The sequence below is a fragment of the Sinocyclocheilus anshuiensis genome, unplaced genomic scaffold, assembly GCF_001515605.1.
Source record: "Sinocyclocheilus anshuiensis isolate Anshui unplaced genomic scaffold, SAMN03320099.WGS_v1.1 scaffold152, whole genome shotgun sequence".
In the NCBI taxonomy this organism is placed as follows: Eukaryota; Metazoa; Chordata; class Actinopteri; order Cypriniformes; family Cyprinidae; genus Sinocyclocheilus; species Sinocyclocheilus anshuiensis.
Genome location: NW_015555781.1, coordinates 4,068,408 through 4,085,686, shown reverse-complemented (window position 1 = coordinate 4,085,686; position 17,279 = coordinate 4,068,408). Strand labels below are relative to the sequence as shown.

Sequence of the window (17,279 nt, the reverse complement as noted above, 5' to 3'; positions counted from 1 at the left end):
GGCCTCCTGAATTGCCTGCTCCGCCATGGCCTCCTGAACTGTCTGCTCCGCCATGGCCTCCTGAGTTCCCTACTTCGCCATTACCTCCTGAACTGTCTGATCCGCCATGGCCTCTTAGTCTGCCTGCTCCGCCATGGCCTCCTAGTCTGCCTGCTCCGCCATGGCTCCCCAAGCTGCCTGCTCCGCTATGGCGCCCCGAACAGGTACCAGAGCACCCACCCCCCGGATGGGATGTTGTGTGGCGCGAGGACGCGCCTTCCGGGAGGGGGGAGTAATGTCAGACTCTGTTCCATGTCTGTGTGTGTTTTGCTCCCCATGTGCCTTCCTTGCCCTTATTTGGTCCTTCCTGTTCCTGTCCCCATTTAGTCAAGTCAAGTCAAGTCTGCTTTATTGTCAATTCTTCCAAAGCTGAATTTTCAGCAGCCATTACTCCAGTATTCAGTGTCACATGATCCTTCAGAAATCATTTTATTTATTAAAAGTGTATAAAAGTGTATTATGGTTTCCTAGACAGACAGACAGACAGATAAATAGATAGATAGTAGATAGATAGATAGATAGATAGATTATTTATTAAAAAAAATTGATTTACCTTTATTTAACCAGGAAATTAAAAACTCTTGAGATTTAAAATCTCATTTACAAGAGGGTCCTGGCCAAGATAGGCAGCACATTTAGTTACACATAAAACAAAATACATTCGTTTACATACACAGAAACATACACAAATCACTCAAAACATGTACAACCAGGAGAGGCACACTTAAATGTTATGATGGTCTGGTGTTTTGTGAGAGTATGTGTGTGTATTTGTTGTACATCATTCACTGGAGGTGCAAATAACAAATAACACACTAGAGATGGTCACACCAGACGGACCTTCTCATGGTTCATCTTGTATTCTCTCTAATATGCAAGCATAGGGGCACTACACTGCACACTCTTAAAGGGATAGTTAACTTAAAAATGCTGAATGTCATTATTTACCCTCATGTCATTGAAAACATTATGCTATATTTTTATATAAAATAATGACAGCATTAACTATCCCTTTAATGTATATTGCTTCTTCCTAATTGCTATCTGCCTTTCCATGTCCTCTAATTTGAGAGAAGCATCACCATATTAATTTTCCCCATCTTTTATTGTATGTTCAGGTTCAATCAAATGGAAGTGGTATATATCACCTTCCTCTCACCTAATTCCAGTTCTGAGTCACTGTCTCTATTGTTTGTGAATTGATGAACAGAGAATACAGAGAGAGGGTAGAGAGAAGAGAAAAAAAGGACAGATGAAAAGAGCAGAAAGATGAAAGGAGACTAAGATCGTTAACATAAGGGACAAAAAAGAGAAAATACAAGGCATGTGTCTGACTCTGTTCCATGCCTGTGTGTGTTTTCTTCCCCCACGTGCTCCAGGTTATGTTTATGTCCTTATTTGGTCTTCCTGTTCCTGTCCTAACCGTGTTTCCAGGTGTTCCCCTTTTAGTTCTGTTGTTCCCAGGTGTGTCCCATTAGCTCCCTTATTATTTAAGCCGTGTGTGTTTCCATTCTTCCTTGTCCGGTATTGTGAATGTCTTTATATGTCTACCTCCTTTGCTACGTGTGTTTTCCTGGTTCCCTTGACGTAATTAAATTCCCCTTGTTGATGTACTTCTGGTCTCCTCGTTCCTCGCTCCGTGCTCCCTCACAGTAGCAACGTGACAGAATACCGGACCGTGATCAGGCGAGCCACGACCCGATCACCTACGTGAGGGCATTCGTGCCGCTTGCCCTCGCCAGCTCCCTCGATGAGGAAACCCTGGTGACGCTGTTCCGGCTCGGGATCACATACCATCGCCACGTGGAACTCCCAGACACCACCAACCTCGACTGGAAGGAGGCGGTCATCTGGTGTCTGGAGATCCTCCGATCCCGATCCGGAACCCCTCCGCCGGCCGTTCCACAGTCAAGCTGCCGGCCGCTCCAAAGTCAAGTCCGGCATTCTCAAGCCCACCGGTGGTTCCTCAGTCAAGCCCACCGGCCGCGGGCCCGTGTTTGTTTTTCCTTTTTTGCGAAAAGTGTTTTGTTTTTTCCATTCATTTCTCCCCGCCCAAATGGAGGAATGGGCGATGTTCATCGCCGTGGTTTAGGCAAGCAGCGACCCTGTCATCTACGCGAAGGCATTCGTGCCGCTTGCCCTCACCAGCTCCCTCGATGGGGAAACCCTCTTGACTTTGTTCCGGGCTCGGGATAACATACCATCTGCCAATGGAGCTCCCAGACACCACTAACCTCGACTGGAAGGAGGCGGTCATCTGGTGTCTGGAGAGCCTCCGATCCCGATCCGGAACCCCTCCGCCGGCCGTTCCACAGTCAAGCTGCCGGCCGCTCCAAAGTCAAGTCCGGCATTCTCAAGCCCACCGGTGGTTCCTCAGTCAAGCCCACCGGCCGCGGCTCACTCAAGCCCGCCGACCACACCTTTCACCCTGAACCTAAAGGGGAATCTAAGGAGGAGATTTAGTCTTCCTGTTCCTGTCCTGATTGTGTTTCCAGGTGTTCCCCTTTTAGTTCTGTTGTTCCCAGGTGTGTCCCATTAGCTCCCTTATTATTTAAGCCGTGTGTGTTTCCATTCTTCCTTGTGGTGGTATTGTGAATGTCTGTATATGTCTACCTCCTTTGCTACGTGTGTTTTCCTGGTTCCCTTGATGTAATTAAATTCCCCTTGTTGATGTACTCCTGGTCTCCTCGTTCCTCGCTCCACGCTCCCTCACAGTAGCAACGTGGCAGCATGAGTTGGGAAAGAGTGGGAGACAGAAAGATAGTTTTCAGCCTTGTGTTTCAGGAAGACACAAGAGCATTCTAATGCAACATGGTAGAAATGAGGATCAATGACTATATGTCTGTCTTGTGTGAAGGTCTAGGTTGAGTTGAGCGAGGAAACATGAGTGAGATGAGAGGACACTGGACACTTGAGAGTACCAAAATATGTATAGAATAGAATAGAATAGACCTATTTTAATAGATATATTAACAGTATTTATTCAAGTGAGGGTTTCCCAAACTGGTTCGTGAAGGAACTGCAAGGGGTTTATGAGCTGATGAAAACCTAAAAATAAAACCTAAAAACGAAACACTTTCTAAACAAAGACAAAACATTTTATTTGTATACCTGCATGTCATGTGACCATCAACCACCATTAGAAAACTGTGAACGTGCAGATGTGTTGTTAAATTACTGAAATACTTCTACAGGGGTAAATATTTTAGGCCAAAGAGGTTCGACTGACAAAACATTTGGAGAATGTCTGATCAGAAGTCTTATCAAAGACTCATTAAGTTTGTTTTTATATTTTTATATTTCTCCAGAATTAATAACTATAATAAATACCAAAAATATTAAAATTATACCGTAAAAGCATTTTGTGTAGCTTTTACTTGTTACCACTACTGATGTTGTGTGTGCACCCTTAATTTACCTGAGCTGAGTGGCAAAACCACATTTTTTTCTGAGGTATTGCCTACCTTGCCTTCTAGGAAAAAACGCCCCTTCTGCACACACAGATTTGCACACATTCATTCTCACATTTTACGAGTTCTGAATGAAATTTATTAGGTGATGTGATTACCCAGAGAGAAAACCCATTTACATTGTACGACTGAATATTCTTGTCTAAACACACTCACACACACACACACACACACACACACACACACAATCATAATGATGATAAAGCGCTAATTGTGCAAGCAACCTCATAAAAGCTGAGGAGAAACCCACTCTCACTGCAGTTCAGCTGGATTTGTTTGATTTCATTTAGCATGTCTTACAGCGAGAACAGATGTTTGCTGTTGTGGAGGCAGTCACATGTGCACTGTGATGAATGAGATAATTGCTGATAATTCGATTACAGGAGACAGGCTTTGACTCAGGTTGACTGTGTGTGTGTGTGTAGTGTGTAAAGGTCTTTGCGTGGTGATGTGTTGGTCTATTTTGTGAGCGTAAAGGTCTAATTTAAATGAGTTTGTGTGTGTTTATGCTTGACAGTATGTTTGACATGAATGAAAAGGTTTAGAATTACTTCAGGTTTAGAAGGTTCATGTACATAACCTCAAACAGCTTGAATATATGTTCATAATAGGACATAGGCATGCTGGGAGCTATTTATATTTGTATGAATATGGTGTGTTGTGTGTGTGTGTGTATGTGCGTGTTGCAGGGCTGGCAGTGATGCATGAAATGTGAGGTGGACAGCATGTTATTTGTCTTGTCACTGACAGGCATTGGGGACATGTGACCCAGCAGTGATACAGATGGACGAGTTTGTTATGGACACATACAGGGGTTATACGTATATGGCCTTCAGCAATATAAGATACCCGCTAAGAGGTACACATTGCATTGTCTATATAATGCATGTGCATTTTATTAGGTAATTCCTCAAAGGAGGAGAGAGAGAGAGAAATAATGCAGAAGCTAATTTGAATTACTCAGTAACAATTCAGTTCTGTTAACTTGATTAGTTCTCTTCTGAAACTGAGTAGAGAAGTATTGCATAGAATAGAACAACTCACAACTCTTTTCAACATTAAAATAAAAAACAGTTAATCTAAATAGTTTTACTGTGTATTTAATCAAATTTTTTTTTCATTACAAAAAATCTTGCCCATCCCAAATGTTTGAACAGTAGTGTATATAAATGTACCATTTTCTTCAACTAAAAAACAACTTAAGTTCAGGTGTTGCCTTAAATTAAGTATCATCAAATTGGCTCTACAAGTCATTTCAACTTAAATATCAAACTGATAGATATCAAACTGACTTTAAAAATGAATCTTGTATAACTTAAAAAAATGAAGTTGGAATTGTTTAAATTAGTGTAAAAACATGTTGAGTTCTTTATTGATCAAATAATGTTTTCATGTTGATCAAATAGAATATATTAGATGGATGGATGGATAGATAGATATATAGATGCACACAACAGAATAGAATCTGACTGGGTATGATAGAATAGATGTGTTATTCTATTGAATCCTATGTCATTCTGATTACACTGGTAGACTGATAACATCATACTTTTTACATTACATTTCTATCATAGAGTTAAATTTTGGTTGTAGTAGCACCCTATTAACAGTGTGAAAGTCCCATCTATTTGCTTGTGAGTATCCCCTCCCCTCCCCACAGCTCTGCTGTCAACACCACTGTGAATCAGAGGAAGGCAAAGCAATGAAATCCCAGCTTTTATTCACCCATGCACATGACTGAGTCAAACGGATGGCTGCTGGTACCTGCTGCATTGGAAAGAGGTTTCGACCCACCTCCTCCTGCTTTCCCTCTTCTTTAAGACTCTCTCCTTTCTATCTCTCCTCCTCTTTCCTGTGGGATAAAAAGAAGAATGACAGGTTTGATATGGTAGCTCTTTAGTCTACAAGGCACACATAAACACACACATGAATATTCAGACACACAGACGCATTCAAATAGCCGTTTGAATAATAGCTTTTTCACTTCAGTCACAGAGGTGCCGTTTTTAAGATTGCTTTGGCTCTGTCTAGCTGTGTGGCTTAAAAGCCAATGGATACTGAATTAAGACGAGTACAGCCTTTAGCTTGACATCAATCAGCATTAGAGCTCATCAGACCCATGCAAACATATCATCACTTAACATCTTATTTAAATTAAGTAACTTCATCATCTTAAACAGTTTAAGATTATCATCACTGCCCACTGTGATTTGGTGTGAATGTGTAGTACAAGTACTTAGCTGTGTTTTCCTGAAACATGCAGGAAAGACGTTGTGTACGATTTGTTCGTCTGCTTCTTGAACTTAGTAATCTGTCTTTTCAAGTTTAACTTAAAGAGACAGGAGTAAAAAAAATAAAAAAAAACATTGCCTAGAGTGGATTTAAGAAGCAGAAGAAAGCAACAGAATGTTTGTGCTTCAATACAGCCTGCTGAAAAATAGTGTAATCCCATTCATACTCGATGCCACAAACCTCCCAATGAACCCCACATCATGTGTACAACAATGGTGGCTTGTGTCTAATGCGTTGTGTATTTTAGTTACATGCCCGGGAGGAATACTGACAGGTTTGAAAGGGAGGTGATGTTCTTAAATATTTTTGTTTCTCATTGTTGTGATAATCTTTCTGTCCCAGCACTTATGTTCAAAACACATTGGGAGGTGAGCTCAGGGCTTCATCCCAAAATCCTCCTTCTAACAGCCCAAAAATAGCAAAGATGGCATTATGTTTTTGTAGGCAGAAGTACTATTGTTAGAGAAATAACTACTCCCAAATATTCTCCAAAAAATTAATCTTCTGTCAACATTTCCTCACCATCATGCCATTCCAAATCTGTATGAAGAAAGAAAGAAAGAAAGAAAGAAAGAAAGAAAGAAAGAAATGTAGAAGCCACACATCTTTTATTTGAATTGTTTACAAACAACAAGGCGATATTTTGATATTTTGGTCTGGTTGGTTACCATTCTTCAAAATATCTTTGTGTTTTGCAGAAGAAAGGAAGTCATACTGGTTTGGAATCACATGAGGATGAATAAATGATGAAAGAAATTTTATTCTGGCATGAACTATTCCTTTAAAAAAGAAAAAAAATGTAAAAACATTTTTCAAAAATAAAAGTACAAAATAAAAATAACAAAGTAATAGCAATGGGAAAAGTAGCTAACTACAAGATATTCACAAAAACATTTTAAATGCATGACTTTTTTTTACAGTAATGTTGAACAGAAATGATTACATAATCAGATCAATTATTATCTGGAACAAAAATGGTGATCAACTTTACGGTGATATATTAAATATTAAAAACATATTAGTTGAAACTCAAATTACTATGTCTGAGTTAAGAACATGGTAAAGCAGCAGAATTTAACTACAAAAAAAAGTAAACACACTATTCAAAAAGTTTTGAAAGAAGTCTCTTATGCAAGACTGCATTTATTTGAAGTATACAGTAAAATTGTGAAATATTATTACAATTTAAAATAACTGTTTTCTATTGTAATATATTTTAACATGTAATTAGCATGTAAGCTGGATTTTCAGCATCATTACTCCAGTCTTCAGTGTCACATGATCCTTCAGAATCATTCTGTTGTGCTGATTTTCAGCTAAAGAAACATTTCTTTTGTCAATGTTGAAAAGAGTTGTGCTGCCTAATATTTTAGTGGAAACTGTTATCCTCTTTTAGTTTTATTTGATGAATAGAATTTTTTTAAAAGAACAGCATTTTTTCTAAACTGAATGGTATCTCCCGGTATAAATTACATTACACACAATTTTTGCAAAGCTGCATTGCTGCTGTATGGCAATAGTCGCTTTTTTACTGTAAATGCTACAGTATTTTTAAAGCAACTGAGCTACTGACACACTACTACAAAACAAAGTCAAGTTAACACTGTTACTTTTTGGGGGGGGGGGGCTATTTACTCCCTAAAACCAGTCCAGGCAACGCTAGACTGATATAGTGGGAGATGGAAGACAGGAGTGCTGCTAAATAAAAAGCAGTAGGCACATTGATTTTTGGCAGGGATGTTTGTGTGTGTGTGTGTGTGTGTGTGTGTGTGTGTGTGTGCCACACACAGAAACAAGACTTTGAGAAATTGAGAAATGAATCGAGACTGTCTTTCTGTATATCTATCTGTCTGTTCTATTCCTATATATATTTGACACTCTTAAGACACTGTTTTTCAGTATAGTAGTTTCAGGCACCCTGCGGCATCGGTGTAGTGTAGTTTCAGAGACCCTGCTGCTTCAGTATAGTATAATTTCAGCTTGAATGTTGCTAAGTTGCTGATGACAGAATCACTGCACTGACAACCTGTTCAGGGCTCCGTCAGATCTCTAATTTTGTTTTCATAGTCTCTATGGCATTGTTAATGTGGGAATCATAGTGTTACACATTCTTATGGTAAACAAGAACCAGATACTTGTGTGTGTGTGTGTGTGTGTGTGTGTGTGTGTGTGTGTGTGTGTGTGTGTGTGTGCGTGCGTGGGATGGTGTGATTTCAAAAGTATGTTTATATTCTCTTTCTCTTATTCTAAGGCGGAAGGGGAATCTACTGTATGTGTAAAAATGTGTATCAATCCTACATTAAAGCCTTAATCAAGTCAACTGACAATCCAATACATTTGATCAATCTAGGGCTTGTGGTTCTGGCACAAAAATAATCATGCCATCACTGAAACAGAAACATACCATCACATACAAAAAAATAATCATCATATACTGCCATGAAAATTAGACATATTTTCAGAGTTTGATCTGTGTGTGTCGTCTTGTGAAATTTTCCTCTCTGTCTCTGATTTTAGCCTGGCCAATGTGTTTGCAAGAGAAAGAGAGAAAGAGCAATAAGAGTGAGATGGAGAAAATAATGGGGTAAGAGAGAGATAGAGAAATGTCATACTGTGTCTATATGAGCATTATTACATTTTTCTGCTTGGGCACACTGGATGTAGGAGAGATAGGCCCTGTCCAGCAAGCCTTCCCTGAAACGAGAGTTCAAACTCACCTAACAACTCCATAGATTCATCACATGGTTTATAAATAAACTTTCATCTTACTCGCCATATTTGCTTCAGTTTACTGATCAGTTGATATCAGATTCAGATTTTAATCAGTTCAGCTGCATACAAGTCTGACAGTCAGTTGTCAAAGGTGTATAGTTTTAGCTAATTTGTATTTGTGTAATGTCTAAAGATGCAAATATGTCTGCTTTAATATATATAGATAATATATAAAGATATATAATATTGTAATGATGCATTAAATGAATCCAAAATGGGAGTGAAGACATTTAAAATAAAATAAAAATATATAGTTTCTATTTCAAATAAATGCTGTTTATTGAACTTTCTATTTATTGAATCCTGAAAAAAATGTAATTATAGTTTTCACAAAAAAATATAGGATAATAATAAGAAGAATCATTATTAATTATTGAGTACAAATAATAAATCATAACAATTGAGCACCAAATCAGCATATCAGATTTCTGAAGGATCAAGTGACACTGAAGACTGAAGACACTGAATGACTGCTGAAAAATCAGCTTTGACATAACAGGAATAAATGACATATTAAAATAGAAACCATTCATTTTTAACTGTAATAATATTTCACAATATTATTTTCTTTACTGTATTAACCAAATAAATGCAGCCTTGGTGAAAATAAGATTTTTCAAAAACATTCAAAATGGTGTATGAAATTGGATAAGAGAGAATGATGAATAGGTGAATGAGTTTTTTTTTTTTTTTTTTTTTTTTTTTTTTTTTTTTTTTTTTTTTTTTTTTTTTTTTTTTTTTTTTTTTTTTTTTTTTTTTTTTTTTTTCACCATGTGCAGATACCATCATGTTAGCAACTCTTGAATTCTATTGTGTTATAATAGAATTGTAGGACTTAAATTTAATAATACAATTATTTTAGAAAATTTTTAACTACAGGCAAGGTTAATCAAAAGAAGAAAGAAGGACAAATAAAATGACAATTCAAGTTCTAACTTATCATCCTTTCACCTTTGTAGGTCTTAATGCACTTTGGCTGTGTTTAGAGACTGGAAATGCTTCCCCAGTTTTGTGTAGTAGACATGTGGAATATGATTCCAAGTGGAAGCTTTTGGATGCCCCACTGAGCTCCAGCGTTTTAAGTAATGGGCCTATTTATAGAGGGTTGTTGGTTTACATCCCATGAGGCTGTTCTACAGCTGTAGGGCCCGTTGGAGACACTCTTAGCCTAAACAGCTCCAGTAAGACCACTGTACTGAGTGTGGATGATATGGATACTTGGAAGTGAGAGGACATCCGCCATCTAGCTGAATGTAACAGTGCTTCCCTTCCACTTTGTATTCAGAGCAACATTATTCACAAGATAATATGTGTGTGGATTCATCCTCTGCCTTTCCACATACAAACACAAACCCCATGTGTAGAAAAACATAACCCTCACATTGGAGTTTCCTTCTCTTCTTTAGTTTGACATCGCCCTGTAAATCATCAGGTCTTAAATTTCACTAGCTTTCTGAACAGACACTCTTTATCGTCTTAAACCATGGCTGAAATGACACGATGCTTTGTAGGCATTTTCTTATCTCACCCCAGCCTCCTCCTTTGCACCGTCTGTGTTTTATTTCACTGTTCTGAGCACTCATGCTTGTCAAAATTCCCTATTCACTCCTTGCCAGCTACAAACACTCTCTCTCTCCACTTGCCTAGAGAGGAATAATTCCCTCACACACTAAACAGCATGAATATTTCCCTCAATTTCAATATATTCTGTTATTTTGGGTCTGATTACCATAGACTTTATACTGCAGAAAGATTGTAAATATACATGCTGACTTTCGATTTCTCAATTTCCTATTTCCATTTCCACCTCCATTTCTTACCATCTTTGATTATCTTTTTTTTTTTTCATATTGATTGCTCCTGCTGTAATTTGTCTCGGATATTGAAGGGCATAGTCTAAAATTGATGTTTTTGATTTGATGATTGTCAATGGCTGAAGATGACGACTACTATGATGATGATGATGATGATTGTCTCTCACCAGTCTCGTCAGACGCCGGAGGGTGAGTTCCTGCCGTTGGATCAGTGTGAACTGGATGTGGGCTTTGGAACAGGTGCTGACCAACTCTTCCTGGTCTCTCCCCTCACCATCTGCCACGAGATCAATCCCAAGAGCCCTTTCTTTGACCTGTCCCAACGCTCACTCATGAACGAGCAGTTTGAGATTGTCGTCATCTTGGAGGGCATTGTAGAGACAACAGGTGGGTAGCATATTTCACTCCATTCTCCATTTCTTTCGGAACATAATCTGGCTTGACACAATTGTTCATTTACAATATTGCTCACATGCCTTCAGTGATTTTACACAGTCATTTTTTTCTAGATTTCATGTAAAAAAAATATCAGTTACACTTTGCAATAAGGTCCATTAGTTAATCTTAGTTAATGCATTTACTAACAATAACTAACAATGAGCAATACATTTGTTAGAGTGTTTATCTTTCTTAACGTAAATTAATAGAACTACTAATAACTGTTCATTGTTAGATCATATTTATGGAAGTACCATCAAAAATGGACTTATATCTTGCAATTCTGACCGTTTTCTTTCTTTTCTCAGAATTTTGACATCTCACAATTCTATTTTCTTGTTTTTGCCACAGAATAAAAAATAAAACAAGGTAATTGTAATTTTTTTCCTCAGAATTATGAGCTTACATTTCGTAATTCTGTTTTTTTTTTCACCACAGAATAAAAAAGGAAAATTTTAATCAATTTTTTTCTCAGAATTGAGCTATAAAGTCAGAAAAAAACAGATCATAAATGATGGAAAGAAACGGAGGCAGAAATGGAAATAGGAAGTATGAATGGTAGTCACAACCAAAATAACAGAGTATATTAATAAATGATTTAATATAAGTTTTTGCATTGTTAGTTCATGTTAACTAATGTTAACAAATGAAACCTTATTGTAAAGTGTTACCAACTTAACTTAACATTATTAAAACATTTTTTTTTAAATCCCTAAAAAAAAATTATATTTTAAGATGTCTTTTCATTTTCATACTTTTTTTGACAAGAACAAAACAAATGTGCCAATGACAGTTTAATTTTTTAAAGATGTATTCTCTGAAAACAAGTCATGCAAATTTGCTTCTCAAGTAAATGTATCTTGTTTTAATGACGTTAAGTTATTTTACTGGAAAATTTATTTTTTATTTATTTATTTTTTTGCAGGGTGTTCATTTGTCATCATTCATGTTCATTTATCAGATGTAATTGAACATATCACTTTTCTCACACTTTCTTTGTATTTTTTAACCTTGTAAACTGTGATTACATCTCTGTATTCTTCCTCACACCCCTCAGTCCTGGTTTTCTATCGGAATGGATGCAGTAGGTACAGTCAGGTCAGTGGGGGTGATGAGTGGGTTGTAATAGAGTGTCTTTCTGATTGCATTATCAGGCCTGTGCTGTACCTGTGCTGTCAGCAGTGCCTTCTGCATAATAGTTTTTTTTTTTCCAGTCACATGCTTGTCAGTTTGATGTATGAGCTTCAAACCTTGTTTGATCTGTTTCTGGTGTCTTTTATGCAAGCAGAGTGTGAAGAAGGAAAGTAACCGGAGAAGGCAGGATAGGATTTTCTTTTGAGGATGTGAGAGAAAGAGAAAGCGAGAGCAGTTCTTTTTGCATTCTTTTTCACTGCACAAATAAACAAAAATATAATTAGAACTTCCTTTCCTGTCTACTTCTCACCTTTTCAATCAAATATGATTCTCATTTCAATTTTAGGGGTGTTTTCTAACCATCACTATTACTAGTGGCTATGTTTAGGGTTAGTGATTTGAACAGTCGCCCTAAGTATTAAACTTTGATGCATAACTCATCTGACACAGTTTCTGCTACAAGAAGGACACCTCAAGTCATTGGAGTGATGCATGCTATGAACTGCATTTTTAAATTATATGATTTATCTAACAAGAAATTAAATAAAAATACCTCATATTATTTCGCTCTGCTGACTTGAGCTAGTAAACGACAGTGTTATTTCGTTAGCATTTCTAATATATTGTTTTTATGTATACTAGTATTTATGAATATTAATAAATTATTAATAATTGGCTTTTATTTCTTTTTATTTTATATTTATTTAATTCTTTCAGTTTTATTTATATAGCTTTAATTAGTATTTATTTCAGTTTTAGTAGTTTTAGTAATTTTAGTACTTAAAAATCCTAAACAATATAGAAATATTGCCTTGGCAACTAACAGAAATAAAAGTTTTTTAATAAAATAGAAGTTTTCCAACATATATATTTTTATTTTATTTCAGCTTTATTTCAATTAAAGAAACACATATTTAATTTTCATATTGAGAGTAATAAATAAAAGAGGCGATAATAACAGAATGTATTAACAAGGAAGCGCATGAAGTACCCCTCAGCATACCTTGGCAATGCAACTCTCTGGAAACCACCCGGTACACCCTGTATTGTAGCAGTGAGTGTAAGACGACTCCTATTTTATAAGTATTAATATATTTATAATTATTTCTTTTACTTTTTTCACACTTTCTTCATCTAACCTTTCAGAAGAAAACAGGAATTTAATTCAGCTTCAAGTGTTATTACTTCTTTCATTGTAAACCTCTGATAAAATGGAAACAACTTGCAGAGGGCCTTTAAATTTTAACTCTCGCTTTCTCTGAGAAATTATATGAGATGGAGACAAAGCGAGGAAGGGTATTACATAGCCTCTGTGTCAGCGATGCTCGTTATTACAGGGGTAACAGCAGTGACAACAGCAGACACAAACACACTCAAACGCACACTTATCAAGCGTATCAGTGCACACTAGAGGAAGGCTCCTGGTAAACCATTTATTCATTCACTATTTGATTGAGTAATTAATTTCTTGTCAGGCCAGTAAGAGGTGCAAACTGTCATGTGGTGATTTAAAACAGTTAACCACCCTGCTGATCGAGAGCTGAGGTCTGCCATGTACTCATAAGTGCTTATTGATCCACTGAAGCCCTGGACACAGACAGAAATGTCAAGTTAATAATTTTACACAGTGATACAAGACAAAGCCACAGCTCTGTATCACACAGGGCTTTGCATTAACCTTTACAGCTCACAGAATTTAAAAGTCTAATTTTAATTTGCATCTTCTCTTTGTATGCCCTAATAAGAAACAACAAAGAACGGAATATATGTGCAATTTAGTCAAATAGACTAAACGCATGTGTGTAAGCGGGAAGTATGAGGCTTCTTTTAATCAATACCATAGCTCAGACCAAAGGAGACGACCGAGAGACTCTAATTACAGGTGCATCTCAATAAATTAGAATGTCGTGGAAAGGGTGTCAATGATTGTCTTCTGGACAACTGTCAGATCAGCAATCTTCCCCATGATTGTGTAGCCTAGTGAACCAAACTGAGAGACCATTTTGAAGGCTCAGGAAACCTTTGCAGGTGTTTTGAGTTGATTAGCTGATTGGCATGTCACCATATTCTAATTTGTTGAGATAGTGAATTGGTGGGTTTTTGTTAAATGTGAGCCAAAATCATCACAATTAAAAGAACCAAAGACTTAAACTACTTCAGTCTGTGTGCATTGAATTTATTTAATACACGAGTTTCAGAATTTGAGTTGAATTACTGAAATAAATGAACTTTTCAACAACATTCTAATTTATTGAGATGCACCTTTATGTATGCCGACAGAGTATTGCGCAATGAAGAGTCTTACTTGCTTTAAATGAGAGCTTTAAAAGCTACTTTCAGCTGAACTGCAGTGAAGCCATTGATTTTCAATGTGATTAATGTCACATAAACTGGTTTAATTACTTGGGATGATGTAGTGCCAGCAGAAACACTCTAAGCGAGTTGTTATGATCTTCATCCTTCATTTTTGTTCATGTTTCATAATAGTTGCTGCTAATTAGTAGGCTATTTAATGACAGTAATTTAATCATGAGCAGGCCCACACAGAAGCTCTGCGGACTTTGAACACCTGTCACTGATTAATTTTTACATTTCCCCTGCCTTTGCATATTTGTATATTAAATATTTGGTTAATTTGATGCTTTCAGTTTCAGTCCCAAGGCCAGTTTAACACATTTTACCATGTTTAAATCCATTCTGTAGAAATATGCATATTTTTCCCAAAATCAGCACTAAAACTGCTAAAAGTCTGCAAAAGCCTGGGTCTGATTGTGAATAAATAATCATGTAATCTCACTAATGCTCTGAATATCACTAATGATTCAGGCCAAAAAAAAAAAAAAAAGCTTGCTTATGTGATATTGCTTTTAAACAACAGTTCAATAAACAATAAGTTAAAATTGAGTAACTTAGACACAGTATTATTGGTTACTTGGTGAATTTTTTGATCTACTAACTGAAATATTTCCAAACGTTAGAATCCTGTCTCAGAGCAACACACAGTTGCACACTGGTGTTTTGTTCCAGAATGAATCAGTGGCTTTGAACAAGTCATTTGAATTAATGATTCAGTGTCTCACACATATTCACATTTTTGTTTATGAATAAAATGTCATTTTTAATAATAATAAAAAAATTGAGTGAATGATTCAATGACTCACTCATGATCACTTGTTCGGTACAGAAATGAATCAGTGTTTTGAATAATTTGGTTGAATAAATGATTCAGTGACTGACTCATAATCACTTGTTTTGTTCAATAATGAATCAGTGTTTAAAACAAATCGTTGCACGAATGATTTAGTAACTCACTCATAATCACTTGTTTTGTTCATAAATTAATACTTTTTTTAACAAATCAGTTGAGTGAATGATTCAATGACTCACTCATGATCACTAACTTTGTTCATGAGTGATTCGGTATTTTTTTAATGAGTAAATGATTCAGTGACTCACTCATAATCAGTAGTTTTGTTCAAGCATGAATCAGTGTTTTGAACAAGTCATTTGAGTGTCATACTGTCATTATTATTTAATGACTCACTTATGATCACTTGTTTTGGATCACAAATCAGTTCAAGGACACATTCATAAAACACACTAAACCACCTACATATCGATGTAACCAGCAAAAACAAAGACACTAAAATGTCCCCACCACTACACAAGACTGACAGTCTCAGCCAGTTAAATCGAGCACTGGAACTATTGCATAATATAAGCACATAGCCTAAACACTATTCTGTTTGTAATGACACAAATGCTACTTCAGTATGACAGCATATATTTTCCATCTCTCTTTTTATTTACTGGTTTATGCCCATGAAAATAATACTTCCTCTTCTGCAGAAAATGAAAACAACAACAAAAAAAACAATGCAGTCTTTAGGAACACCAATTGTTTCGTGATTACTCTATTGATTGTTTTTAATTTTATTGTGGAACAGATTGGATTTCCAGTCTTCCTGGATGGTTTATAAGCGAAAGAGCCCGGCCTGTAAAACTATGGCTTGGGCTGTGTTTATGACTCACTGAATGGCCCTCTGGCTGAATTATGGTTGCAGAAGTCTTAAAACTCTGCCTTGCATGGCCTTCTCACGCACATTATGTACTGAGAGTCTGTAAATCACATTCTTGGAAGAACAGGGCAGCATAAATCATTCACATGGCCAGGCTAACCTGACAATGAAAGCCTCCTTATCTCTAATACATTTTGACCATAAACCTTTCCTCTCCATTGTAATGCTTATGCTGTTTCTCACAGGTATGACATGTCAAGCTCGTACCTCGTACACAGAAGATGAGGTGTTGTGGGGTCACCGCTTTCTGCCCGTCATGTCTCTGGAAGAGGGCTTCTTTCGGGTGGACTACTCCCAGTTTCACAGCACCTTTGAGGTTCCCACGCCACCCTACAGCATGAAAGAATATGAGGAGAAAGCCTCGCTCCCCTCCCCCCTGGTCACACCGCACCGGGAGCGAGTGTTTTCCATGGACTGCCTGGAAGCAGGTGAGGAAGGGGCACATCCTGGAAGCGCTTCTTGCAAGCTGCCCAGCAAACTTCAGAAAATGAGCTCGTCTGGTAGAGAAGATCTGCAGAGGAAGGTACTACGCTTGAGCTCGCAGCAGTCTGAAAAGGCTTCGAGCACGGGGGACCTTCCTCTTAAACTACAACGCCTCAGCTCCAGCCCTGGGCAGGTTGACGGAGAGGCACGATTCCACCTCAAAGCCCTCAAAGTGGGTTTCCAGCCCATGGCCATGTCCACGGGAGACCTCCACCAGAGAAGTCTGCCTCCCACCCCAGCGGCCATCCCCACACACCCCCACGGTCCTCCACACACGCCTGGTGGCCGACCAGAGTACAACCTGCCTCCCAAATTAAGGAAGATGAATGCAGATCGCTGACCTAGAAGTGCTTTTGAAACTTTCTCCTAATCTGAGTGCAGTTCTCAGTGTTTATGTACAATGAGCATGGACAACTACATCCAGATTAGAGCAAAATTATTGTTTTGAACTAAATAAGGACTCTTGTAGAGTAACGGTAACATGTCAAGTATTAACTTTCTGACTTCACAATGAATGATTGCAGTGGCTTGCACTGCAAAAAAAATGTATAAATGTATTTTTAATTAGTATTTTTTACTTATTTTACAGTAAAGGATCTAAAAATCCTTGAAAAACAACATTTTTATTTAAAAAGTTAAATGCCTAAAGATCCTGGGAAAAAAATAAACCAGATAAAAACACTTGAAACGAGATACATTTACATTTAAGACAACACATCATGTACTGTATATACTAAAAGTTTGGTGTCAGTAAGATT

The 17,279-nt window shown here is 37.2% G+C and overlaps 1 protein-coding gene across 1 annotated transcript in view; it reads left to right on the top strand.

Moving 5' to 3' along the window:
* Positions 1 to 17,048, top strand: part of LOC107674737 (G protein-activated inward rectifier potassium channel 1-like) — a 25,768-nt gene extending 8,720 nt beyond the window's left edge. Inside the window, exons 2-3 of the mRNA XM_016468830.1 lie at positions 10,558 to 10,774; positions 16,224 to 17,048. Of these exons, the coding sequence (XP_016324316.1) occupies positions 10,558 to 10,774; positions 16,224 to 16,861 (855 nt within the window). The 3' untranslated portion in view covers positions 16,862 to 17,048. The remainder of the gene's footprint in view (positions 1 to 10,557; positions 10,775 to 16,223) is intronic.
* The last annotated feature ends 231 nt before the right edge of the window (positions 17,049 to 17,279 follow it).